The sequence below is a fragment of the Phalangium opilio genome, unplaced genomic scaffold (genome assembly GCF_054372755.1).
Source record: "Phalangium opilio isolate 3A_F unplaced genomic scaffold, DU_Popi_V2 ptg000054l_1, whole genome shotgun sequence".
Taxonomy (NCBI): Eukaryota; Metazoa; Arthropoda; class Arachnida; order Opiliones; family Phalangiidae; genus Phalangium; species Phalangium opilio.
The window spans coordinates 6,287,921-6,315,909 of NW_028324173.1; the positions used below are offsets into that span (position 1 = coordinate 6,287,921).

General features: G+C 39.1%; 2 protein-coding genes and 1 long non-coding RNA gene across 3 annotated transcripts; all 3 read left to right on the plus strand.

Moving 5' to 3' along the window:
* The first annotated feature begins 1,915 nt into the window (after positions 1-1,915).
* Positions 1,916-3,067, plus strand: LOC149672201 (uncharacterized). The gene is made up of 3 exons (XR_016367199.1): positions 1,916-1,983; positions 2,394-2,484; positions 2,905-3,067. It is a non-coding gene; the product is annotated as an uncharacterized LOC149672201 (long non-coding RNA).
* An 18,732-nt stretch (positions 3,068-21,799) lies between these two features.
* On the plus strand, positions 21,800-27,898 carry LOC149672202 (uncharacterized). The gene is made up of 2 exons (XM_089840410.1): positions 21,800-22,016; positions 26,667-27,898. Exons 1-2 carry the CDS (start codon positions 22,006-22,008, stop codon positions 27,484-27,486), a joined length of 831 nt encoding a protein of 276 aa, XP_089696536.1. The 5' UTR covers positions 21,800-22,005; the 3' UTR covers positions 27,487-27,898.
* On the plus strand, positions 22,015-23,328 carry LOC149672203 (uncharacterized). Its single transcript, XM_089840408.1, has one exon. It carries the CDS (start codon positions 22,302-22,304, stop codon positions 23,259-23,261), a length of 960 nt encoding a protein of 319 aa, XP_089696534.1. The 5' UTR covers positions 22,015-22,301; the 3' UTR covers positions 23,262-23,328.
* Positions 27,899-27,989: the final 91 nt, after the last annotated feature.

Below are 27,989 nucleotides of genomic sequence, written 5' to 3' on the forward strand. Positions count from 1 at the left end.
ATTAATTTTTCTTTTTTATTCAAACTTAAAGGCATGCTTAAGAAACAATACAACGTTCCATTACCGTTTTCTGTAGAAATAACTTATTTTACTGGTAATCAATTTCAAAAATGTACTTATCTCGGGTTTTCGGGCACAATTCCATTCCCCCAAAACATTTTATCATTACATTAATTACTTTTGCGAGTTAACATGTCAAAATAAGCTTTAAAACAATAGAAAACTAAAATAGCGGTCTGTTTAGCCATGACCAAAACCTTTGAAAGTTTCAAAAGTTACAACAGGCACCCTTCCGAGACATGTCCTGAACAAAATAGTGCTTAACCCGCTAATAGTACGACCAGGAAGAATTGATGTAAGCTGTAGTTGAAATATCATCATGTGCGACCTGCGGCACTGAATATTCTCTAACCATTGTTAGAAACTAGAGAGAGAAATAGGGGAGTAGCATAACCACGAGTAAAAATCTTACTGTACCTACTGAATTTTCCGCCATTGTTTTAAAATGTTCCACTGCGAAGCATGCCGGGCACAAAAGGGGGGAACCTTTTAAAACTCAATGTCATACACGTACTATCTCAAAAGAAATTAATGTAATGATAAAATGTTTTGGGGGAATGGAATTGTGCCCGAAAACCCGAGATAAGTACATTTTTGAAATTGATTACCAGTAAAATAAGTTATTTCTACAGAAAACGGTAATGGAACGTTGTATTGTTTCTTAAGCATGCCTTTAAGTTTGAATAAAAAAGAAAAATTAATATCTGATCCTTCAGTCAAGTGATAACCTCAGTCTTATCGATACTTTTTAGGTCTTGATTCTGATCAAGACATTTTTGATTAATATGTCATGGCTCCTTCACAATAGAAAACACGATTCAATCGTGGATGTACCAAAATATCTTTCATTTTTGATAAGCACGTCAATAACAACAATAATGATTTATTATATGCATATGATCGGCAAGCCAAATCAAGGGTAACTTCTTGCAAACAAAATGTGCATTGTGAAAGGCACTTACTTTAATATGAAAAACGCATGGTTGAAAATTCTCACAGACGTTTTCGTAGTGCCAAGGAGGATTTAGAAGAGTGGGGAGGTAAAAAAAAAAAATGAGCCATAAACCGCTTGCAGTGGCGCGCAACTTCGACGCGCAAGCCGTTGGTAGAGGCGCGCGTCACGTGATCGCTGTTGGAAACGAGGGATATTCAAAATTGTAAACAAGCTCATGAGGCTTGAACGCGTGTGCAAGATCGTACGCTCTCTTGCCGTGAGGGGGTAGCGGTAACCATGGTAACCGGGGAATGGCACAGTACCGTTTTATGAACTTGGGACTACGTGCATTTTGTCTGACTTCGAACCTCCTCTCTAATGCATCCTCCTTGGTAATACCACGGATACACATCGATTTCTCGATCAATGTTTTTGTAACTATCTCGCCACTTGTGTATATAGTTTCAGCAATCTCATTTCATTTCTCCTTTTCGGAGTTTCAAGTGCATATCGTTTCGAATCAGTTAATGTTGACATTAATTATTTACCGTTCAGACGTTCAAAACCATTGGCTGGCGCTAAGTGGTTACTCTTGCCAGGATTGACTAAACATTTTACAAGTTTTAAAAGACGGTGTTATAATTAATATTTTACCATTTGAACACCTGAATTTAACGTGTTAGCTAAATTTGGTAAGGGAGAAATGCTGTTCTAGAACGTCGCAGGTGTGTTTTATTTCGACGTGCGACATTGTGTCGCGTCGTAAGACTTAACATGGCAACGGACCGCAGTAACTCTACTTTAATCGCCGCTGTGCATGTGAGTATAAAATATCGTTGTTAAAAAATAAGAATCTCAGATACTGGAGAATTACAATAGTCACGTATCGCAGGAAACCTCAACTTCCTTGGAAATTCTGAAGAATGGGTATTTCATGATGGTGTTGATTATAACTTTTTACATACAATTTCAAAAGCTCTCAAAATGAAGTAAGAATGTGTTATAGTTGAATGAATGTGTAAAATTTTCTTCAGTTTATGTTACTACTTTTATAAATTATATCAATCAGTTTCTAAATAATTAATCAATTAGAACGGCAATAAGTTGGATTAATTTCCAGGCTCCCTTGTAACATCTGAGGTTGTTAAGAACTTTGGAATGATATAAAATTATATAGGCATAACACCTTACAATTAAGCGTAAAAACGGGACTACATTATCGCGCCTTTAATAAAAGAAAAAGTTATTAGAAAAAAACCAAAATCATACTTCGTCGAAGCTTGAAAGTTACCAGTCCACCAGAGTCCTTTAGTTTGAAGATATATCTAATGTCTTTCCATTTTATAAACTACTTTGAAAAAGGGTCTATTTTCATAATTGGAATAATGTTATTTTGCAGGTTAAAAGTGGTAACCGCTAGCGATGGTGAATATGGATTATGCACAGATGCAGGGTATTGTTCCGGCCTTGTAGGAATGATACAGAGAAAGGTAAGTTATTGGGTTTTCGTGCTGTCTGATGAACTATGTTTAAATGTCAAATCTACTTTAAATTTACAATTGCAACGCCGGTACCACCTTTTAAAACTGGAACTTCTGTCGTTTAAAGTTTTCTAATATGTATATAACCTCAGACCACCTAACCATGGACTAGCTGTAGCGGCTTGGGTCACAAGTTCGTCACCAAAAAAAAAATAGTAGAATTTGGTGACAAATTGGGGTCGGTAGACGCTTGAGGACGCGCGCTACCATGGCGCTACGCATTGCCATTTGTTAACGCGGATTCAACATGACTTTGCCAGTCCATGGTTAGGTGGACTGAGATATAACCTTGGTCATCAATTAGAAATATCTAAAAACCAGATGAGGACGCCATTGTCAATTAACTTGACAACTGTGTTTTATTTCAAGGAAGCGGGTATAGGACTGACTCTGACTATGACACCGTCGAGATCTCGATACGTCAACTTTTCCTAACCATATTATTTCGACGAAAGCACCTTCATAACAAGAGCTTCAAGAGTTAATTCAATGTTTGAAAGCATATTTTTCCTTGTTCCATTCAGCGGAGCAGTGCGTGAATCCCATAACCATAACCGTATAATACTCTCCATTAAGAATGGGTATCTCTTATACTATCGGCATTGTTCATGCACGAAAAAAATTAAAGAGACTACTGCGCCACCTTCATTTCAAAGTTTCTCCTATTTTAGGAGACATGGCCTACTGTGATATCCCTTCCTTGGTCGAGTCGGAATTACGGGAGATCACAGAAGGCTATTAGGGTTTCCATTTCCGGAGAATTCACCACCAGAAGACGCCCCGGTCTACATTGTTATAAAGAATTCGTGCTTGAAGCAAATACCTTTTCGACCCATATACTTAGGAAGATTATTATTACGTTATGGTCTAACTCAATGTAAAAACTCCATTATAATTGCTATTGTAAAACATATTTCAAATGTGGCTATTGTTATTGTTGGTATTTGCAACAATTTCGTTATTTTACTCATTACTGGCTCGGGGACGAACCAAAATAAAAGAAAGAACGTTGTTCGGAGCGTGGAGTCTTATTACCATGACTTTAACTCAAGGTATGCTTATTTTTAATTAAACTGCATTATACCATAAGCATTAATCGATCTCGTTTCTAACACAGGCTTGCCGAAGCTTGCTAAAATGGGAAGCCTAAATGCCCTTATAATTGGCTGCATTTTATCAACGGAAACGCTAATTGCCAAAATATATGGAAGTCATATCACGTCAGCTACGACAATTCAAAGCAAAAACTCGTCCATAGATTCATTGGAGGAACTGGTCCACGACATTCAAACTTTCCAATATTCAGTTCAAACCTTAAAGGGCTCTTACTATTTAGGCTGCATTGAGGTAAACCAACTTCTTACTAACATGTTCTTCTATAGCACTCTATATTCTGACCTCTAATATCGTAAGGTCAAGGTTTGTTAGTTAAAGGGAAACTGGCCAGAAATGATTTTAATAGGTTTGATTTAAACCAGGGATAGATGTAATTTTAGAAGCAGGAATGGAGAACAGAGTGATCTGGGCGCGCGTCAAAGTTCCGGACCCCCTTCCCCGGGATGGGGGTATGAAAGAAGAGGCGGATCATAGCGAGAGAGGTAAAAAGGAATTAAATAAATAAGGAAATATTTTTCGTTAGCAACGTAATCGAAACGTAGTTTAAGTGAGCCAATAAGATAATTTAAAATTTTCGTTACGTCTTGAAGGGAGGGGCTCTATACTGGGCTATGAGTCGGACTGAAGTAAATACTAACCGTTCTCCATTCATGCTTCTAAAATTACATCTATCCCCGTTTACACTTTCAAAAGAAACATGAAATTCTATAATATAACGTAACAAACATTATCCGTAAATTTTAAAAATTGACTTTCTAAAATTTACGTGCAATTGAGCCTCAATTCAAAAAGAAAGGCCCAGAAGAGGAAAAATCTATGTATTCCTAGTGCTAATCGATTAAAAATAGTATTCCAGTTGTTTCATTCACAAGAACTAGTACGTGTAAGTCTAACATTAAAATTGAAAATCACCAGCTGTTATTTTTCGGGCGCTACCCAAACTTGAACGTCAAAAGCAATAAAGGTTTTCACACGCATTTTCGGTCAATTTCTTTAACCATTGCACAAAAATCACGAACTAAATATTCGACGAGTTTTTGACAATTAATTTTTAACTACAAGTAGGATTCAACAAACGATAGATTGCTGTGCATAGCCGATACCATGAGAAAAGACAGTTCGAGCCGGGTTTCTACCTACAGAGAAGAACTAATCAATGTACTTGCTGGTAACGTGGCACTATTGGGTGGCAAAGCCTTCCTAACTTCTAGCATTGAAGACGAGCATTTACCAATAACATCCTTTCATTTCGCGAATGAACCAATCGCCTCTGACGATGCATCTCTATGTTTTAGGCATGATTATAGACACATAGACAGATTGTCCAATATGTAAGTTACAGAGCATATGCTAGAAGACGGCAACCATACCTTACCCCACCCCAATGAACCTAAACCTAAGCCAAAGCTTAATCACAGCCTAAGCCAGCTTAATCCTTAATCATTTACCTAAGGCTGATCTTAATCCTTAATAATTTACCTAAGCCTGTTCTTAACCCTTAATCATTTACCTAAGCTTGAGCTTAATCCTTAATCCTTTACCTGAGCCTGAGCTTAATCCTTAATCATTTACCTAAGCCTGAGCTTAATCCTTAATCATTTACCTAACCCTAAGCTTAATCAAAACCTAAACCTAAGCTTAATCAAAACCTAAACCTAAGCTTAATCAAATCCTAAACCTAAGCTTAATCAAAACCTAAACCTAAGCTTAATCAAAACCTAAACCTAAGCTTAATCAAAAACTAAACCTAAGCTTAATCAAAACCTAACCCTAAGCTTAATCCTTAATCATTTATCTAACCCTAAGCTTAATCAAAACCTAAACCTAAGCTTAATCAAAACCTAAACCTAAGCTTAATCATTCACGCTAAGCCTTGGGTTTGTTTACAATGCATAGGTAGTGGTGGCCAGACCCTATGTCACAGCTAACCAACAGCGTCCTGTACCCGGGATTAGAAATGTATATATCAGAGGGCCTAATTTTTATGTTTTATATTAGAAATATTGTCCTGATGAAAAATTTAGTGATCGATTTATACGCTAATATTCTTGGTTTAATGGAAAGCTCCAAACATTGTTCTTTTTTTTTACAGACTTCTTTGGGTTCTTGCATCTGGTCTCATGAACAAATGGCAAATGTTTGAAAAATTCTCAACAGAGCTAAAACGAAAATTAGCCGCTTCTCCCGGCACAGCTTTTATTAATTACAGTGACATCAGAACAGTCATAATTGCGTCACTATTCCTTATATCGTGCTCCGTAATCTGCTTGATAATTGAAATAATATTTTATCGATTTCACAACACTAGAGCTATCTAAATAAAAGAAGCATGGACTACTTGTACAAACTTAAGTTGAATAGAGAAATTAAATAGTGAAATACTATTTATCTTTTCATTCGGAGTCAATTTCTCCGAATGAAAATAAAACGTATTCTGTAAGCACCTTATCCTAATCATACGGTGATAACCTCTCCGAATCATTCGGCGGCCGTAAGAGATGGCCGAATCGGGCATTCGGAGTTTTTACCGCCTCTCTTCCCTCCATCAATCTCAGATTCGCGGAACTTTCGCCGGAGTTTTGGCTGCGGTTCATATTTTTATTTAGTATGGCTGCTTTGTTTTTTCAACTGAAGCTTCATCGTTTGCGATTTGAACATGGTAATCGCATTGCCCGTCGCGATTTACGAGTTCAAAGGGTTTTTTCGAGACTTAAAATCAAGCGTGGGCAAAATTTTAGGTTAAAGCGGGAAATGGCTTTAGGCCTTGGCGGGCCTTGGCGAAATCTACAAGGTAGATAGATAGATCGACGGCTTTTTGGTAGATTTAAAGGTAAAAAAACGTCGTTGAATTTATCCTACATTTAAGGGATAATTTCGCGAGATCCAATTACTTAACACAGATTTAATTGTACATTTTAATATTTTTTCTACCGGGGCTTGTAAGTTAGAGCCATCTATTTTTGACCAATTGCATCAATTATTAATAATTGCTAGATTAAATTTGGTTATTTCGTTTAGCATCTATTTAAATTATTAAATTTTGGTAGGTGTGTAACCATTGATGGAGGGCTAATGATCTACATTAATGAATTTATCATAATCTCACGAGATCCACACAATTGGATTATAATTTGCGATTAATTAACGTTGTTATTCTAGGTTCTCATTGCCTCATATTTAACCCTACTAAAACTTGCGCTAAGTTTCATTCAAAATTCGACGTATATTAACTGTTGTTTAGCGTGTTCTTTAATACCATTTTAAAAGAATATTATGAAGCAATTTAAGAATAAATAATATTTTATCAAAAATAAATAAATAAATAGAAAAGGAAAAAAAAAGCACTTGTTTCTATCTTAAAAGAAATCGAAAAAGAGAAAATTTGCTTTGTATTGAATGTGTTCCCAATACAAAGACCATTTCCCAAAATTTCCACTCCTTGGGAAAAACCAAAAATTCCAACCCTTCAATTTGAAAGCGCGCCAAATAAAATTGTCCAATACAGAAAAAGTGGGCGTCAAAAAGTACCACGTGGCTCAAGAGGAAGGGACGTCCATTTGGATTGAGAGAAAATTTTCGAAGTATCCGAATGACGATAAGGATTGGGGTTAGAGAATACGGTTTGTTCGGTCCACTCCGAAGGAGCCCGATCCGAATCATAAGGATTCGGAGTGATCCGAATGATTTTCGATTTTTAGAGAATAGCCTCCCTGTGCGCGGCAGTTTCGAAAGGGGGACTTTTAAGAAACGTGACTTCTTATTTTCTCCCTATTTTACCGCGAGATTTCATTGATAGCTGGACCAAAACGCGCGCGATAATGAGCATTTAAAATTCCAAGCGCAAGAAAATGAACATTTCAAATTATTTAGGTACAGCTAATAGCGCCTCAGGTGAGAGAATTTGACAACTTAAATTAACAGAATAAAAATAAAAATCGGTGCCGCGCACAGGCCTTGATTAACGTAGGCAACGATCAAGCGGTCAGTACAGTAAAACCTTGAAAAATGTCTGGGAATAGACGCTTTCGAAAAGTTGGGGTTAAAAATCTCCCCCCCTTGTTTTCTTAAAACGAAACATTGATTGGTATGTGGATCATCCAAAGACTTTAGATGTGGCTTCAAACAACAAGGACTTTGTTGGACTGGTAACGTTAAAGCTTTACCTAACGTCTTTCGATCCACGCACCTGATGTTCCCTGGGCTCTGCCCCATTGGACCGAATCGCATTCGGCCGAAACCAGTCCCAATCAACCGAAAACCCCGCACTTTTGGCGGATTCAGTCCAATGGGACAGTCCCATTGGAGCGAAAACCCGCACTTCTCCGGGTTTCGGATTCGGTCCATTGGGACAAGAATGCATGCGCATATACACCCGATGGAACTAAAATGAATTTAATTCCCGGGAGCGCAAAGATTGCATCTTTGCAAGCAAACAATTTCTTTGACTTATAATAAAATAATGGTCAAAGAAATTGAGCACCATACGCGAACATTCTTTAAAATATTAAGCACCCATTTTAGCTTAGAAGAACCAAATACTTTCAAATCCCCGAAAATTTACTTTTTAAAGGGAATTGTAGTTTTTATCATTATTTTAAGTCATATTTATCACGTTATCAGCTAATTAATAGGAGAATTTTTTGGAAAAGGTGGCAGCTAACTATAAGGAGAATATTTTGGAAAAGGTGGCAGCTAATTAATAGGAGAATATTTTGGAAAAGATGCCTGCTAACTATTAGGAGAATATTTTGGAAAAGGTGTTCGCTAATTAGTAGGAGAATATTTTGGAAAAGGTGGCAGCTAATTAATAGGAGAATATTTTGGAAAAGGTGGCAGATAATTAATAGCAGAATATTTTGGAAAAGGTGGCAGCTTATTAATAGGAAAATATTTAGGAAAACGTGGCAACTAATTAATAGGATAATATTTTGGAAAAGGTGGCAACGAATTATTGGAACCATTGTTTTGGAAATGGTGGCAGCCAACTATTAGGAGAATATTTTGGAAAAGGTGGTAGCTAATTAGTAGGAGAATGTTTTGGAAAAGGTGGCAGCTAATTAATAGGAGAATATTTTGGAAAAGATGCCTGCTAACTATTAGGAGAATATTTTGGAAAAGGTGCTAGCTAATTAGTAGGAGAATATTTTGGAAAAGGTGGCAGCTAATTAATAGGAGAATATTTTGGAAAAGGTGGCAGCTAATTAATAGCAGAATATTTTGGAAAAGGTGGCAGCTTATTAATAAGAAAATATTTTGGAAAAGGTGGCAACTAATTAATAGGATAATATTTTGGAAAAGGTGGCAACGAATTATTGGAACCATTGTTTTGGAAATGGTGGCAGCTAACTATTAGGAGAATATTTTGGAAAAGATGGTAGCTAATTAGTAGGAGAATGTTTTGGAAAAGGTGGTAGCTAATTAATAGGAAAATAACCTAACCGAATCGAACTTAGCCTACCCGAAACCAAAATATTAAAATTTTAATTTAAAACTTAAAATTGATGGAACTACCATTAAGATTATACTTCATTTTAAGCACAATTTGTTTATTTATTCTAAATATCTCTTGCCTTGGAAGGAATGAAAGTGAGCGTTTTAATTAGAATCACGAAACATTTAATTTATATATTTTAAAACTACACCAACGAATCGCTGACGGCTATCGTGTTTCAAGTTATATTGATGTATTTTTTTAGGGCATATTTGGACGATTGAGATTTCGGTCCATCGGGAATATAGCCATTGGGCTAGATTTTGAAATTCTAGCCAAACATTTTCTGTCGAATGCGATTCTGTCCATTGAGATTCGGTTGAATGGGAACCCCCCGTTTCCTGTTAATCCTGCTTCAAGCGCCCCCCCCCCATTTTGAAAAGAGTTTGTTGGCAGCAGATAGACATTCTTAAGCGCTTCTGTCAATAAATTCCTGGTACAGTACATCATTATTGCCCTAACGACGCTCGCAAGAGCCCTTAGGTATGAAACAATGCAGCGAATGAAAATTACGTACGAAAAACTCAGATTTACTGAGGCTTATCTAAATTAGAATTCTAGAGGGCCGGTAGGCCCTTCTAGATAAGATCCCACACCCTCCCGTAATGTTAAATGAAAATTCACAGATTTTCGCCGATTTTCCCATAGGAATAACATGGGGTTTTTGGTGCTCCTGTACATCGAATCATTTAAAAACTAAAGCGAAGTTACGTTTCGGAATACTTTCAAATTAACAAGTAACTATTCAAGGTGTGCCTTTTTCAAGTTTCATCAAAATTAATTAAGTCTAAGTATGTTAATTTAATTAAAAATGTAAGTACCTCAAAAGATTATTCTACAGCAGACGACGCTAGTTGTTCAATACTCTACAGTAGACGACGCTAATTTGCCATTTCACCGCCTTGAAACTTTAACTTGATATTTTTCAATAAATATAACACTATATTTATTAAAAATTTCTCTGGCGGGTCTATTTTTCGTTTAATTATTTGTCTCGGTTGAAATTTTATACTTAAGATACCTTTTTAATTTATATTTTAGATGTTAGTTTCGACCAAGGCTTAAGTTGCCTTACTTAGGCCATGGATTTATAATAGAAGCTTACGCTTCATGGATATTTCACTGTAGCCTTCAGTAAGGCATAAGGATAGATGGATCAGTGTTGGAAATAAGGATTTTTTTAAAACTGGACCTGTGGCCTAGGTATTTTAATTAAAATAACTGGCCACGGTGCCACTCACTGTAAACGTACAAGGGCAATGAACGCAATGTCATGGATAATTGTAATCGTAGAGTGGACTGTAAAAGATACGGATTTGATAGTTTAAAAATCGTGGCAGGATGTTGGTTTTGAAGTTGACTATTAAGCTCGGGTTCTAAAACGAATTGTGAGCCGTATCTTATAAGAATATGTAGAAGTGTAGAACCATTTTTAACCTCGTCCTAGAAGTGAAAAATTTCGCATTTCAGGCAAAAAATTGTTTTATAATAGATTAATACAAATGCAGACTGAAGGAACAGATATTATATAAAAAAGTACTTGGTTTGCCCAAGCCTAAAAAACAAAACGATAAGAGTTTTTTCCAGTTGACTGAAGCGCGGATATTTTATTTTTCTATATAATTTTAAAGACAATCCGTATTTTACTGCTCTTTAGAATTTAATTCAATCTCCTGATTTTACTGGTAATGGATTTATTTCCTATAAATTAATTGAAATAAAAAATTACTTATCTCAGATTTTTCAACAATTCCATTTTCGTAAAATTTTATCATGAAAAATCTGAGAAAAATAATTTTTTATTTCAATTAATTTATAGGAAATAAATCCATTACCAGTAAAATCAGGAGATTGAATTAAATTCTAAAGAGTAGTAAAATACGGATTGTCTTTAAAATTATATAGAAAAATAAAATATCCGCGCTTCAGTCAACTGGAAAAAACTCTTATCGTTTTGTTTTTTAGGCTTTTTCAAACCAAGTCCTTTTTTATATAATTTTAAATTGAGATGCATAGCACCGCTTTATGAAGACTGTAAAAAATATTACTTAAAGGCCGACTTCCAGCGAAAAGGGTTCTAGCGATCTGGAAACCGAGCATCGAGACTAACAATTATGGAGTATAACCGTGCCGATTTTCGAGTTCCCGCTGTACTGGGTCAAAGGTTGGCGGGGTTCTAGCTAACTGAAAGCCGTGCTAAGTGGATCTAGAGAGCTGAAGATGAACAATAGAAATTGAGGGGTCGGTCATTCATGAAATCCCGTACGCTACCCGCGAAATCCAACTTAAGAAATCCGAAATCAATGCTGATTTCGAAATCCAAATTACGAAATCCGAAATCAGTAAAAAAATTACAATATCAGTAAAGAAATCACAAAATCAGAAGCAAAATCACAAAATCAGTAAAGAAATCGCGAAATTCATTACAAAATTCACGAAATCCAAAATCAAAAGAAATCACAAAATCCGTTGGATTTTATCGAATATTGAAATCAAACAAAATCCGACGAAATAAAATGAAATCCAACGAAATCGGACAAATCAAACGAAATCCGAAGAAATTAAATTGGATTTCGAAGTCCCGAACACTTTTTTGAAAAACTTCCGACCCCTCGATAGAAACCCTTTTAGATTTTCTTCAACCCGAATTTTTGCATTCCTCTGAAGGAAATTCTCAGTTCGCTAGAACCACATTGCACTGCTTTTATTTTGCGAAAAACCTTCCAACTTTTACCCCAACAGGGATTCGAAAGTCGGCATGATCGCTCTATTGCTAGTCTCGATGCTTGCTATCAATCCTTTTTGCTGGAAATCGGCCTTTAAAGCTATACCGGACCTTATTTGTCTTATAATAAAGATTAAACGTTATGCTTAGCTGGTTCTCTTTAAGCCCACCGGAAAGTAGTATACGCCCCCTTAGAAAAATTCCTGAGGTTGGTAAAAAAAAAAAAAACAAAAACACCACAGTAAAAAATTCATTTATTTTCTGCTATCTAACTTATTTCCGTTTAGTTAGCTTTAAACAAGAATATTAAAGCGCTATAAGCTTCCTGTACCTTTAAAGACGTTATCATGGCTCTTCGTGGAATGGTTAAAACACGAATGAGTGTTATTAACGAACCACTAGTGAGTACAGGTCACAGGTTTCGAAGTAAGACAAGTCTACAAGTCCAAAACTAGTTTATTCATTCGTTGGACCACTTTTTTAAATTAAAACAAAGAAAAAAACACATAAGGTAAAGGGAACTGGTGCCTGGGACTAGTTTAATTAGTGAAGACACTAGGGGTCACAAATATGGAGGGCCAGTTTGGAAAAAAAATCCCCATTTCGAAGTGTAGTACAGGAACCAGCATAAAGAGGGTTATGTCTGTTGCTAGCTTGCGTTTCCATTATGTTTTAAAGGTCTGGAAAGCAGGAACAGTTTCCTATCTATGTAGACACTGAAAAATAATTTTCTTCGGGCTCACTCGTGTCTGCCTGATAAGCAAAAATAATTACAACTAATATAACAACTTCCACTTCAATGAGACGATGCTAAATTAGGGGTTATCCATAAAGCTTTGAAAAAAAAAAAGAATTGCGACAGAATTCGTTGCCAACTTTTAAGAATATTTTAAACATGCAATTTATGAACAATTTAATTCAAGCAACTATGAAAATTATTTAAACCATTTCTACCAAGAATCTAGCCCACATATTTAATTCTAGGTCTCTGAACTTCAATTATGACCGCAAGATTATTGTGTTGGAATGCTGGATGGTTTTAAAAGAAATACGTAATACGGTTATAATAAAAAGAGAAAAATGTATACCAACGTTTGTAATTGCGTTTAAGAAACTCATTTATGGTCAAAGTACATTAACCTAGAAGTAAAAGGTCTTCATTTATAGAATATGAATTTGCCTTATTGCAACTGACGCAAAACTCTCCATGAAAGATCTCCTACCCTTTAAGCCAATCGGATCTTTTTTTTTTTTTTTGACTTTTCTCCACAAGCCTTCCAATATGCTGTTTTGAGTGATAAATTTTTCTGAGGTAAAATTATTATAAAACATTTTCGACTCAAAATCATCCATAGAACACCCTATACTTCGGTACTACCATCGTATTCGGAAAACTAATTTTCGGTCTACTATTTAACCCACTGCTAGAATTGTCCTTTATATGAAACCGGACTGTGACGTGAAACCTATAATTGCTATCAAAATATGAGGCGAATCAAATTTCATAAGGAAGAAAGCAGCACGCCTGAATTTTAAGTATAGAAGTATTTGTTGAAGCACTACCAACCAGATATACATTTACATCTCGTTGTTAGTGGTTGAAGTCATCCAAATACCCTATCTGTTCACTTGGACTTCGAACTACGTGAAGTGCAATCATAAAAAAGCGCCATGAATAGAAAATAAAATACCCTTACCAATAATGATACAGAAACTAGAGGTCTCGAAACTATTCCAGTGTCTGCGCATTACCGGAAGTTTTTAACCCCCACCGAAGGCCACTTCACTGACATCAGAAGTCTCTCCCATCCCAGATCGGTGTTGCCGATGAATTTTTCTATGGCCGCGATAGCAGCGCGCTCATATGGAATTTTCAATTTTTGTCCGTGGAAAAAAATAGTTATAGACAATGGGGACGGCGAAAACATCATTCTGGTGATTTACACAAGCATAGGTAAGTAATGTTTTAAATTCGAATTTCAGTGTTATTAAGAAAATCCCGTCAGGGATTTTCTATTTATACTCAATCCAAAATCGTAATGTTAAACTCTATGGAGCTTAACATTATGAGGTGGAAACATTTTCGCGACCAAGGGGGTACACTTTTTTCACAGCCTAACTTTACAGCACTAGCAAAGGCTGAAAAGGTATAGTATCTCATTTCTCGTAGTGTAAGGTTAACTTGGCCTTTTTGTATAGGTTTTAAAAATAAATATTTTAAACCACGCGCTAGCTCACGCGCCAGCACGCGCTGCATTTCAATTAAAGTTTCAATTCAAATCTCGCGCTTAATTTCACCATTTTGATTCTCTAATTAAGTTCACGTGATTTTTTTAAAACTCTTTGGGCCTAATTTTTGTCTTTGTAAGCCTAACGTTAAATGATCACAAAGAAATAGTAGGAGAATTTTTATAATTTTCACATGGTTTCAACGAATATTTAGCATAGTGTGTTTTTATACAGTGCATTGTATTATCCGACCATTCCAATTTCCGAATGCAAGTTACGATTTAGTGAAATACTATATAATTAGCCTTAAAAAATTGGACGATTGAGTTCGGCTATTCCAGAACTAATTTATTCCCAAATAACGTTTCTCCCCAAAAAGGGACAGATATTATACAAAAACGAGTTTTGCTTCGCAGTCCTTAAAAAACTGCATTTATACACAATCCGCGGCACTTTTTCAAACCCACAAAGGGCCAGAAATTAGAAATTATTTTATGTATTGCAATTTGAAATTAAGTTTAATCGATATGAGAAATTTGGTTTTAATTGCGTAGTTCAAACATTTGTTATGATTAGAAATTTTACAACAAAAACGGGTATAAATGCGGCGTTTCGGAACAAAGAGCTAAATCAAGGACTATTATGACTCGAGTTCGAATTGAAGTTTAAAACTTATACAAGATGTAACAACACACATATGAACACCTTTTCTGAATGTATGATAAATGTCTGAAATACGACACTGCTTTTAAAACCACAAATCAGAATGAGGGACCTCATTTTAGGAGTAGTAAAGCAGGTGTAGTAAAGCGACATTTTACTCGAAATAAGTGTTCTTATCTCTTCCACCCTGAAAAACTAAAATGTTAAAAGCTCATTTTCTATTTTTTCGCTTTAATTATTTGAGAGGGATAAGTTTTTAGGGGAACAGATTCTATATAATTTCATACGTGAAAATCTAAGCTCCCTTTATCTCGAAACGCCGCATTATACCCGTTTTTGTTGTAAAATTTCTAATCATAACAAATGTTTGAACTACGCAATTAAAACCAAATTTCTCATATCGATTAAACTTAATTTCAAATTGCAATACATAAAATAATTTCTAATTTCTGGCCCTTTGTGGGTTTGAAAAAGTGCCGCGGATTGTGTATAAATGCAGTTTTTTAAGGACTGCGAAGCAAAACTCGTTTTTGTATAATATATATATATTCAATACCCTTTTGAACATGTTCTCCTCTCTAATCTTATCGCTCCCAACCTGAGAAGGGGAAAAATGTTTCACCCCCATGTGTACTGAAAAGGGAGCTTTCGGAAATTTTTCCTCGACAACACCAGTCACAGTATAAAGCATTGCTCTTAGTAAACTCCTGGCATTACTTTCTGTGTTTGTAGTTAATTAGAATAACTGTTATTTAATAAACATTGCCATTTACTAAATATTTAGAATTGCATGGTTGCGTTTAATTAACCAAGATATTTCATTTGGATTTAATTAAGCGGAAAAGCTGTTTTTCTATTCCATATACTATTATTAGTGGAAAAATAAAGGTAAAACCACGATAAGATAACGTTTATTCATATTTGTCGACGTGGATACTCTATAGTCGGGTCAGATGCAATTTTACATTGAACTTCAACGGTTTGTAAAAAGTGCAGTAGTTTGCTGTAAATAATTACGCTCGCATTCTATAGTTCAGGAAATTGAATCTTAAATCTTCTTGTCTTGAGTTTTAAGAGTAAGTTTTAGTTATGTCCGTGGAAGTAAATCCAGTTGAAAGAGCTTTCAAGATACGAAAACAAACGTTTCGGGATGAGAAAAGAGGTGTGGACAGTAGATGGGTCTTGAAAATTAAAGCGTATGTTGAACAAGGAGAAGAAGATCACATCTGGGAAATTACTTGTTATGTAGAAAGGGATGGTGACAAATATTTTTTAAATTTGAGAGGTGGCAATCAAAATAAAAATATTAAATACGAAAGATGTTATTGCAAATTTAACGTTTACACTAACGACAACCGGAAGTTAACGATCCGCAAAGAAACCACAAGAAAACCAAATTTCGGAGATTTCGACTTTACCGATGTATACTGTCTTGGTATTGATTATTATAGTTACCCGAGATCTATCGACATCTCCTTCACCATTGCTTCGTGCGACGAAAATAAAAGCAAACCATTCGAACCTAAGGATATGCTCGACCATGCTATCCTAACAGACATGGTGATCAAAACTAAAGAACAAGAATTCCCTTGCCACAAAGTAATCTTGGCAGTGGAATCCGAATATTTCCGGGCGATGTTTCAATCCGACATGGAAGATAAACGGACGAGCGTGGTCGAGTGGACTGATGTATTTGAAGCCAGCGTGGTCAAGGATTTATTGCACTTTATCTACACCGGTCAAACACCACCCAATATTGAGCAAAATAAATTCAAATTACTGGAAGCCGCCCATCTTTGTCAATTATCCAAGCTGAAAGAGATGTGCGCCAGAAGAATTGGGCAAGATATAGATGTGACCAACGCTGGTCGTGTACTTGAAACCTCGGAGATTTACGAATTGAATCATTTGAAGACTGTTGCTTTGAAGTTCGTGGCTGCTAATAATCAAGTATTAGAGACGGCTGCTTACCAAGAAATTGATGTCAATATCAAGTTGAGAATTCTAAGCAGTTTTTTTAAACAAAATTTAAAGAATATTTTAAGCTAGTATATTATTCACTAAGACTGCAGTGTCTTTGTTATTTAGTTTCTTATCTTTAGACATTCCTTGTACACAGACAGTGCTAAAAATAAACATATTCATGAATGATAAAGAATTGTGTTGTCCAAGGTTGGTCTCTTTTTTGTCCTTGGGTTAGTGTAATAGTGGGACTCCAAAATGTATTTCATTAACTTCAACTAATTTGCATCAATGATAGGAAAAACCCAAACGTAAGACTAACATTTAATACCTTTCCTTGTTTTCAACAGTTATTTTTCTGCAGTGAAATGTTTACCAACTTCTCTAAGATCACGCTAAGGAGCAGCTAGGATTGATAATGATACACATTACAATTCCCAATAGCAAGTGCTCCCAATATTTTAGAGATATTATTGAAAGTCTTTTAAGGGTATATTCAACAATAAATAATAATACTCTATGCTTTGTGGCCACACTAAGCCTTTGCACTGCATAAAGGTGTGATGGCTTGCCCATATACTACAGCTAACAGACAGCGTCCTACACTAGCTATCACCTTAGACTCAGTAACCATTCCATTAATGCCATAATAGAAGCAAACACCACAGGGGCGGGAACGCCATCAGAGGCAATCTCCCTCGTTCCAAGAAGCACCGCAAGAGGCAGTGTGAGTCGACTAGTCTCCCGCGTTCTGAAAAATTGAGGGAAACCGCCCAATATTTTGGCCTCTCCCCTGTGCGTTGGTTTCTCTGCAAGTATTTAATGGAATGGTCTATATTAAAGAAAACATATCACGTCTTTAAACAATCATTTAGGTTAAAAAATTAAGGTGCCAAACAGTTACGACGTCATAACTCTGTAGAACAGGACCGGATTAAGCTATTTGTGGATCCTGGTGTTATATAAAAAATGGTCCAAAAATATTTTCAACACCACTAACTAATTAGATAATTTATAATAAAAACCGTTCTGAATATATGGGCCCTTCATATGTCCGGGGGTAAATTGTCTCTTTTTCATCCCGGAATGGTCTTCCCAAATATTATTAAAATCGCAAATTTTAAAATAGACTATTCTCAAAACGTAGAATCCGGGATAGATGTGATTTTAGAAGCAGGAATTGAGAACGGTTAGTATTTACATCAGTCTGACCACCAACTCATAGCCCAGTATAGAGCACCTCCCTCCAACACGTTACGAAAATTTTAAATTATCTTATTGGCTCACTTAAACTACGTTTTGATGATGAAATATACGTTATTCCTTTTTACCTCTGTCGCTAAGACCCGCCTCTACTATCATAACCCCCCCCGTCCCGGGGAAGGGAGTCCCTGACTTTGACGCGAGCCCATTCCTGCTTCTAAATTACATCTATCCCTGGTAGAATATTATTACAGTTTAATTTACTAATAAATTTAACTATAGTTTCATTAAGCTAAAGGTAGGGTTTCTATTCTTAGCTACATACGTTGGGAACAAGTTAGACCATGATAAGATCATGGACGAACCATTACTGATGGACCGATGGCAGCCCAAAGGCCCCATACTCAGCGACTAAACAACCAATGTTAAGCTTACTTCCCCCTTTTAAGCCCCAAAAGGGAGGAGGGTTATGAAAAATACCGAGTCAAATCCTGGAAAAAGGCGCTAGCGCCATCTAGATAAAATAAGACGTTTGATGCTTCCTTCTTTAGAACGTTGACTCCCAAATATGTCCCCCACTATCCGGTTTGCTATTATCTGCCGCTAGAAGGCGAATTAACAAGTATTTTTCAATTTTCTCCCTCTACCATCCGTCCTTCAGTATTGGTTCGTCAATGATAAAATAACATATAGCAGAAGTAAGGTGAGACTAGAAGTAGCGGTTTCTGAATTCCCCCCCCCCAGACGCTCGCGGCGGTAGACGGCCGAACTAGATTCAAGCACCCGCGTCCGTGTTCCGCGGCTTTAGGTTGAGGGGAAGGGGGTAGGAAAATTTTTGGAACTCGACCAATTTGGATGGAAGCGGCATAAAATCCTCAAATTTGTTCACTAGTGTCAGGATCTACTACCAATGCTAGAGCTCTTTACTTCTAGTCTCATCTTACTTCTGCGTTTAGTAAAATCTGTTGACTTTGATACCGAGCTGCCTAATTATCAAATTTCTCTTGAACGGGTTGCTGAAAGTAGTATTTTAATTTGCTCGCTGCGCACAATTACGCACGATCCGCATACTAAAGAAAAATAGATTCGATTTATTTGTTATTAAGATTCTGGTTGAATAAATGATGTCCGTGGAATTAGCAACAACTAAAAGACTTTTCAAGATATGTAAACAAACATTTCGAACGAAACTGCATACAAGTCTGTGACAAATATGGGTTTTAACGATTAAAGCGTATGATCAACAAGGCGAAGAAGATCATCCCTGGGGAATTACTAGTTCGAATAGTGAACATAATGGTCATATTTTCTTGAATTTCAGAGGTCACACTCGAGATAGAAATATTCCATACAAAAGAAGTTTTATCAAATTATACGTTCACATTTCCGACCATAATAAACTAACGATCCGCAAGGGATTCCTTTCAGAACCAAATTTCGAAAGATTCGACTTCGCCAATGTATACTACATTGGTTTCCACCATCAAGCTATCGAAATGTCCTTCACCATTGCTTCGTGCGACGAAAATACACGCAAACCAACTGAGGCACAAAAAGCGATGCTGGACCAAGCAATCCTAACAGACATGGTAATCAAAACAATAGAACAAGAATTCCCTTGCCACAAAGTAATCATAGCCGCGGAGTCTGAATATTTCCGGGCAATGTTTCAATCGGACATGAAAGAAAAAGTACGAGTGTCGTCGAGTGGACTGATGTGTTTGCACTTTATCTACACCGGACAAACACAACCGGATATAAGGGAAAATGAATTCTACTTCGAAACACAATAAGCTGACTACTGAGAAATAAGCGTTTATCTTTGGTTTACGAGGACCTCACATCTCTCCTCCCAGATCAGAATTTCCCCAAGAAGAGATTTACTATAAGAAAGTATAAGTCGCGAGATTTTACGCTTCTACTCTGACGCCGGTGTCAGTGGAAAAGTAAGCCCCACCCCTTTCATATCCGTCATTTCTCTGCGCTTTCCCATTGGATCCCGTGGGGATAGGTCATACAGACGCGAATGACGTATTCCGGCTAGAGAAAAACTAACTCAAGCAAAGTAAACAGAAAATGGAGGCTTCCCGCGGTGCTGAAACGGTACGACAGTTGTTTTTAATTGCCATTAACAAGTTAGTTAAAGGTTTTGAACCTAAAAGTCCCGCCTCCGTTTCCACACTGATGAAGGGGGTATTGTAGACTATCACGCGAGCGAAGGACGCTATTTTATGCTTTCTTATAGTAAATATCCCTTCTTGATTTCCCTAAATAAGTATTTTATTACTTCTGGTATTACCATAGAAGTAAAATGTATTTATTTATAGAATATGAGTTTGCCTTATTGCAACTGAAGCAAAAATCTCCGTGAAAGATCTCCTACCCATTAAGCCAATCGGATCTTTTTTGACTTTTCTCCACAAGCCTTCCAATATGCTGTTTTGAGTGACAAATTTCTCTGAGGGAAAATTATTGTAGAGGATTTTCGACTCAAAATCACCCATAAAACACCCTATACTTCGGTACTACCATCCTATTCGGAAAACTAATTTTCGGTCTACTATTTAACCCATTGATAGAATTGTCCTTTATATGAAAGCGGGCTGCGACTAGGGATGCACCGATTAATCGGTTACCGATATATTGGCCTATCTTTTTGATTTCGGTATCGGCCAATATCGGCTTCATGAAAACCGATATTTTCGGGAAAAACTTTTAAGGTACTCAAGGAATACTTATTGAAACACATCAAACAAATTTAATCCCACAATTTAACATTTCCGTTTAAAAATGCAAGGTTTTCCACAATCTCAGTTTTATGCCGTTGTTCACGACTATGAGTAAGTAATTTCTCTAGTTTCCCATACCTCCCACAAACAATCGAAATCGACACTGACGCTCTCTAATGCGTTTGGTGTCACTAATGTACACTTTGAACTTTTCACTTGGGGTCCATAAGTTTATAACGCTACTTCTTGTTGAACAAAGAAAGGAGCTGCATTTTTACTAAAAACCAAGCAAGGATTTAACTCAGACCACACCATTTTTAAGGAAGGCCGTTAAGGCTAAAATATGTAGCGGTACCACATTAAACGAAAGAAATGTGACACATGTCTCTAATCAAACAAACTAAAAACGTAAATGGTTCTAAATAATGTTGATTCTACTCTTGGAAACGATATTCATGGAGAAATAATATTTTTTTATGGGCCGATAATATCGGCCGTTATATCGGTTGTACCCATATCGGTGCATCCCTAGCTACGACGTGAATTTCGTGAAACCTATAATTGTTAGCAAAATACGAGGCGAAACAAACCGCATGATTATATCTCATAAGAAAGAAAGCAGTACGCCTGAATTTAAGTATAGAAGTATTTGTTGAAGTCAACCAAAGATCTTATCCGTTTACTTGGACTTCGAACTACGTGAGAGCAGAAGCTCAATCATAAGAAAAAGTGCCAGGAATAGAAAATAAAATACCCTTACAAATAATAATACAGAACCTAGAGGTCTCGAAGCCGCGCTCGAAGCTATTCCATTGTCTGAGTATTACCAGAAGTTTTTGACCCCCACCGAAGGCTACTTCACTGAGATCAGAAGTCTCTCCCATCCCAGATCGGCGCTGGTGATGAATTTTTCTGGGGCGGCGATAGCAGCGCGCTCATATGGAATTTTCAATTTTTGTCCGTTGAAAAAAATTGTTATAGACAAAGGGGATGGCGAAAACATCATTCTGGTAAAAGATTTACACAAGCATAGGCAAGTAATGCTTTCAATTCAATTTCAATGTTATATATATATTCAGGGGTAGATTTATTTTTTTAAGACGGAATGCACAAAGTTTGGCCTTTACTTCAGTCCGACTCTGTGAGGTCTGTTTTGCCTCTTCTCCGTTTGGGGGTTTCCACCCCTCATGTTGGACCGGTCCGGCTGGGGGATCGCCCCTTGTGCGAAATGAGACCCTCCCAGTTTGGAATGTGGTCGAGCAAGGGGTTTTCGGGAAAGAAAGAGAGAGGGTTGAAAAACATTTTCTAAAAGAGCGCGCCCGCTCGTAAAGACGTTCCTTCTACCTGAAAACATGGTCAACTGGTAAGATGTGTTATCTTGTATATTAAAGACTATTTTTTTGACTACATCTCGAATCCCTAATTATTGGTAAGGCTTACTGGATTTACGGGGTAGTAAAAGTAGACCTTACATCTGGCGCCCAACGTGGGGCACGTTAAATACGTGTGAATAGTTAGTAATTCGGCGAAAAGAGTAGTGTAGACTCTGTAGAGGGTGTATTTAATTTTGAGCGGTGTAGTTGAATTGGCCTAGCCAATTCATTCCTTTTACGGCAATTTGGACTTGCGTTCTCGTTCTCTCGCAAGGATGGCTGATCCGGCTCAGCAGATAGCTGATGCGATCACGCGGGCCTTGGCAGGGGCGAGGCAGGGACCGACGGTCCGGGTGACGGCTGAGCCGCCATCTTATTCTGGGCCGCGCGACCCTTTGTCTCCGAATGATTTTCTTGAAGCGTTATCGAGGTATCAAGACGTATCTGGTTATACAGATAACGATATTCTTACTCGAGTACTTCCACTGGCGCTAACTGAACATGCCCGCAGGTGGTTTTCATTTGCGGAGCCGTTCAATAGTTTGGCCGAGTTCAAAACGAAATTCAAAAAAGAATTTTTGGCGACGGACTACGAAACTCGTCTTCGTCGGGAACTTGAGCTGAGGACTCAAGGTGTAGACGAGCCGTTAACCCAGTATATACACTGTATATCTGAGTATTACAGTCGTCTTGGAGGAACGGTAACGGAGGCGGAAAAGATAAAACGCGTCATCAGTCAATGCCATCCCGCCTATCGTTGCCACTTGCAAGGACAGGTGTTTGCCAGTATGGCGGCGTTGTCGGACAAGGCTAGAGAGATACAAGGATCTTTATTGGCTTGTTCGATATATGCACCTCCACCGCCACCAGAATGTTCGATAGAGCCAACTCTCGCTTACTCCGGTGTTCAACACACGGAGGTTGGCGTGAAAGGCGAAACGGCGTCGGCATTAATGAGTACGCCAGCGGCGGGATCTCCTAGTCCGTTTGGAGGATATAACGCGCTCGCATTAACGCCTCACTCCCTCGGTTTAGCTTCGCTTGACCCGTATCTGTACCACAGATTTCGGGGAAGCGTCGAGACAAACAAGCAGCCCAAAGAAGTGAGACAGCCGCATAGAGCGGGCCCCCCAAAAAACAACGATACTGGTTCGGGAAACCCGAACAAGGAATGTTGGAAATGTGGGAAAAAGGGGCATCTCAAGAGGGAATGCCCCGGTAGGAAGGGAAACTAGTGGCGGGGGACGCAAGTTCGGGTCCGGAATCTTCGAAGCCCGAAACGCGTCCCCCAGATAACTTGGGCCCAGGAAGAAAGCTGTCGCACGATGCGAAAGTCCTTCCCCTGGTAGACAGTTGCACCCATAGTCACTATGGCAGCAAGGATGCGCCTTTGATAACGCTTTCCTTGCACGGCAACGATGCACTAGGTCTTTTGGATACGGGATCTTCGGTATCACTCATGGGTGATGCTGGGATCCAGTTATGTAAAGAAAAGGGTCTTACCATGAAAAAAACTACAAAAACTGTTCGTTTTGGCCGAGGGTTCTCCCGCTCCGTTGGGTCGGTGAGACTCAAGGTTAGATGGCGCTGCGGTGTTCGGAGGCAGCGGTTCCTTTTGGTCCCAGGTCTAAGCGTACCGATAATTCTCGGCAGAGATTTTATTCGATGGTCAAGTATCTCCGTGCATTTAGCACACGGAGGTTACACGATCGGTCCGGACGAACAGCAGATTATTCCCTTTGACAAGGAGGAAGGTAAATGCAGGACTTGTATGTTGGGTGGGGTCGATGTTCCAATAGTGGATATCGTACCTACGTGTTTTGGGAGGGAGGACGGCACTGCCCTCAGTGACGGTCCCCTCGGAAAGCAAAACGCAAATCCAGGTGGCGACTCTCGCGCCACTTTAGATGGAATCGTGGCCTCGGCGGGATGCTCTTTTTCTCAGAAGAAAGCGCTGTTCGACACGATAGAGCCCTACGCAGACCTTTTCACCAAAAGGCCTGGTACAACCCATTTGCTAGCACATTCTATCGAGACGGGGCAGGCGAAACCTATTCGCTGTCACCCCCGACCGGTTAGTCCTCGCAAACGAGAGATCTTGAATGAAAAAATCGACCAACTTCTAAAACTAGGAATTATCGTCGAATCCCATAGTCCGTGGGCTGCGGCTCCGGTTCTGGTGGAACAAAAGGGCGATTACCGTTTGTGTCAAGATTTTAGGCCACTGAACAACGTGACCGTAGACGATTGCTATCCGATGCCTGCCATCCCGGATATATTAGCTCGTCTCGGGTCATCGAGATATTTTTCAGTCTTTGATTTGTCACGCGGATACCTTCAGGTTAAAATGACTGAAGAGGACAGAAAGAAAACAGCCTTTGTTTGTCACAGGGGTCTTTTCGAGTATGTGAAAATGCCCTTTGGCTTGAAAAATGCGCCTGCTACCTTTCAACGTCTCATGGACCGAGTCTTGGGACCGTTGCAGTGGAAATTCGTATTAGCATACCTGGACGATCTGGTCATATTTTCCGACACGTTCGAAGAGCACGTGGAACACGTTCGCAAGGTTCTACAACGTTTGCGTGAATCAGGGTTGACTATAAATCCTAAGAAAGTACAACTGTGTAAACAAGAGTTGTTGCTGTTGGGTTTTAGGATTCAACCTGGGAAATGTCTACCGACTACGGAAAAAACCAAGGCCATAGAAGAGTTTAATACTCCCAGAGATGTGAAGGAGCTACAACGATTTTTAGGCTTAATTGGCTACTATAGGCAATTTATCCCTGACTTCGCAAGTGTTGCCAGGCCACTTCATTCTCTTTTGCAAAAGTCCGTGAGCTGGGAGTGGGGACCAACCCATGATGCAGCCCAACGAGAACTTTGTCAGAGATTGATTCGCACTGCCGAACTAGCCTTGCCAGATTTGAATAAACCATTTGTTGTTCAAACTGATGCTAGTGCGTTGGGTATTGGCGCAGTATTACTCCAGGAATCCGTGGATGGGAAGTTATGTCCCATTTGGTTTGTCAGTCGTGGTCTCACCAAGGCGGAAATAAATTACTCGGATGACGTGGCGCCCTCGTCAAGGTTAGGACTACCGGTAGGAAGGCAAGATATAGTGGTCGCTCAAGCTGCTGATCCAGCGGTAGCGAGGATAATCGCGGTTATAGAAGGCGTGAAGCTTTCGGATGATCCGGAGAAGGCTGTGCAGGCTGGGATCATGTTGGATCAGTACGTAATGGACCGCGATAGACTGCTTTACCGGTATGTGACACCTTGGGACGAAGAGAATGAGGAGGACCAGAAGAACGCCTACAAGGTGGTTATTCCGAAGAGCCTCAGACCCGCAATCATTCGCTACTTTCACGACGAAGCTATTTCTGGCCATCTGGGAGCCAACAAGACATACAAAAGAATACAGTCGAGAGCTACATGGTCGGGGATGAAGAATGACGTGATGAAATATGTACGGGGATGTTCTTCGAAGACCCAGCTAGCCCCAGGTTTACTATCATCCATCATTAGCGCTGAACCTTGGCATACGGTAACAGTCGATTTACTCGGTCCTTATACCAAGAGTTCAAAAGGGAATCAGTACCTGTTAGTCGTGGTCGACCACTTTTCCAAGTGGCCCGAGATATATCCCTTGAGGAAGATAAGTTCTGAAAAGATTTGGGAGAAATTGCTAGAAGTGTTTAGCCGGTTTGGATTTCCTAAAGAAATTATATCGGACAACGGTAGCGTTTTTACTAGCAAGTTGTACAAGGACTCGTGCATTAAACTGGGTATTCAGTTTAAACTCACGACGACCTATCACCCCCAAGCCAACGGTATGACCGAAAGAACGAATAGAACTATCAAACAAATGATCATCGGTTTCACAGATCGGCACAAAGATTGGGATCAACGTATTCCCGAGTTGTCATTCGCCCTTAGGACCGCCGAAAGCGCATCCACGGGGATGACTCCAGCCTCTATAAACTTTGGTCACGAGCTAAGAACACCTCTCGATTGGGAGCTGTTGCCTCGATGTGATCTTGACACGAATTCAAAGGGATACGCTGCTAGACTCCAGGGTCGACTTAGCGATGCGCTAACGTACGCTAGGGCTCACCTTGAAGATTCTAGAGTTACGCAAAAGTTCTATTACGACCAACACAGGCGTCATGTTTATTTTAAAAAGGACGACCTGGTATTGAGAAAGACTCATTTTCTTTCTGACGCGAGCCGTGGTTTTACGGCCTCGTTAGCAAAAAAGAGAGAAGGACCGTATGTAATTTTGGATAGGCCCACTAAACTGACATATGAGTTAGGGGACCCAAGCAGTAAAAGAAGTTTGGGAATTACCCACGTGTCCGAACTGTCCTTGTTCACCCCTCCTTGGGATGGGAATGGAGCGGACCAATCTCAAGCTGCTGTTAGGCCAGAGCCTTCCAGTGAGGAATTATCTCCTGTGCCGCCTAAGACAGTGAGGAAACGTCGGATACCCGAGAAACGCGCTATTTCTCCCGTTGACCGACACGTTCCTTACAACCTACGTTCACGAATTTAACTTGATGATTAGCTTATCTCGTCATTTAAGGATATTGAAATAGTTTTGGCTTAGCTCAGCTAGGTTGATAAATCTTTTAAATTCTTAGCTCGAATTGCAATCATCAATACCGGCAACCCCGAAGTGGTTCACGGCAACCAAGACGTACGACAGATGCGGAGCATGCCCAGAATAGACGAGAAGTCACTGCGAAACAAACGACAAGGGATTGTAGACAGCCCAGTACCCGTAACACGTCTGTTGCGCGATATCCTCCTCCAGATTATGAATCCTTACCAAGGAAAGCGAGACGACTCATCGATTTAAGGCAAGCGAATCGAGAAGGAATCTCCATCCAGGAATTACGCAAAAGAGCCCTTGCCGCTGATAAATCTGTTGAGACTCGTTCCAACGCTGAACGAGCTGCGACCTCATCAAGTCCTAAACGGCGGGAGCCCAAGATCAAAACTAGGGATGTCTCTACTTGGTGCTCCCTTAGTCCCAACCACACCACTGTTTACTTCAGCTGCCAGCCGTGGAGTCATCAGCGCCGAGGAGTTGTTGGCAAGTCTTTGCCGCCTTTCTTCCGCGGACAACCAAGTCCTTGCCTAAAACCCGAGCAAGTCAAGGATTTGAGGCGACCGATAGGCGAATGCGTCGTCGCTGTTTCCACTGAGCACCCTCAGTGCGACCCGAAAGCCATCGCCATCCAAAAGGATGTTGCGTCAGGACAAACGACCGAATCCGATCCACTTCGTTCGAACGCCATGGCTGTCCCCACCGAATCACTGCCATCACCTATGGAGCTTTCAAAGGATGACGATCTCGATGTCGCGTCCATCCTTCTATTGGCAAGCGATGACCTTCCTGCTATTAGCGACACCGAAAGCGACGAGGGCAGAGTGATAACACCTGGAGCCGATCTATAAGTGGATTTGCGCGTTAACTTAACCATAGACTATAACGCGTTGTTTTTTGAACTTTTTGAACTTTATATTTTTAGTTGGTTATGGTATTATTTGTAAAACTAGTTATGATTTTTATTTCCGGTTGACCAGTTTTGAAGGGGGTAGATGTGAGGTCTGTTTTGCCTCTTCTCCGTTTGGGGGTTTCCACCCCTCATGTTGGACCGGTCCGGCTGGGGGATCGCCCCTTGTGCGAAATGAGACCCTCCCAGTTTGGAATGTGGTCGAGCAAGGGGTTTTCGGGAAAGAAAGAGAGAGGGTTGAAAAACATTTTCTAAAAGAGCGCGCCCGCTCGTAAAGACGTTCCTTCTACCTGAAAACATGGTCAACTGGTAAGATGTGTTATCTTGTATATTAAAGACTATTTTTTTGACTACATCTCGAATCCCTAATTATTGGTAAGGCTTACTGGATTTACGGGGTAGTAAAAGTAGACCTTACAACTCATAGCCGAGTATATAGCCCCT

Excerpts from the sequence above, each read along its gene's own strand:
- LOC149672203 (XM_089840408.1), top strand. The coding sequence starts at position 22,302 with ATGGCTGATCCGGCTCAGCAGATAGCTGATGCGATCACGCGGGCCTTG.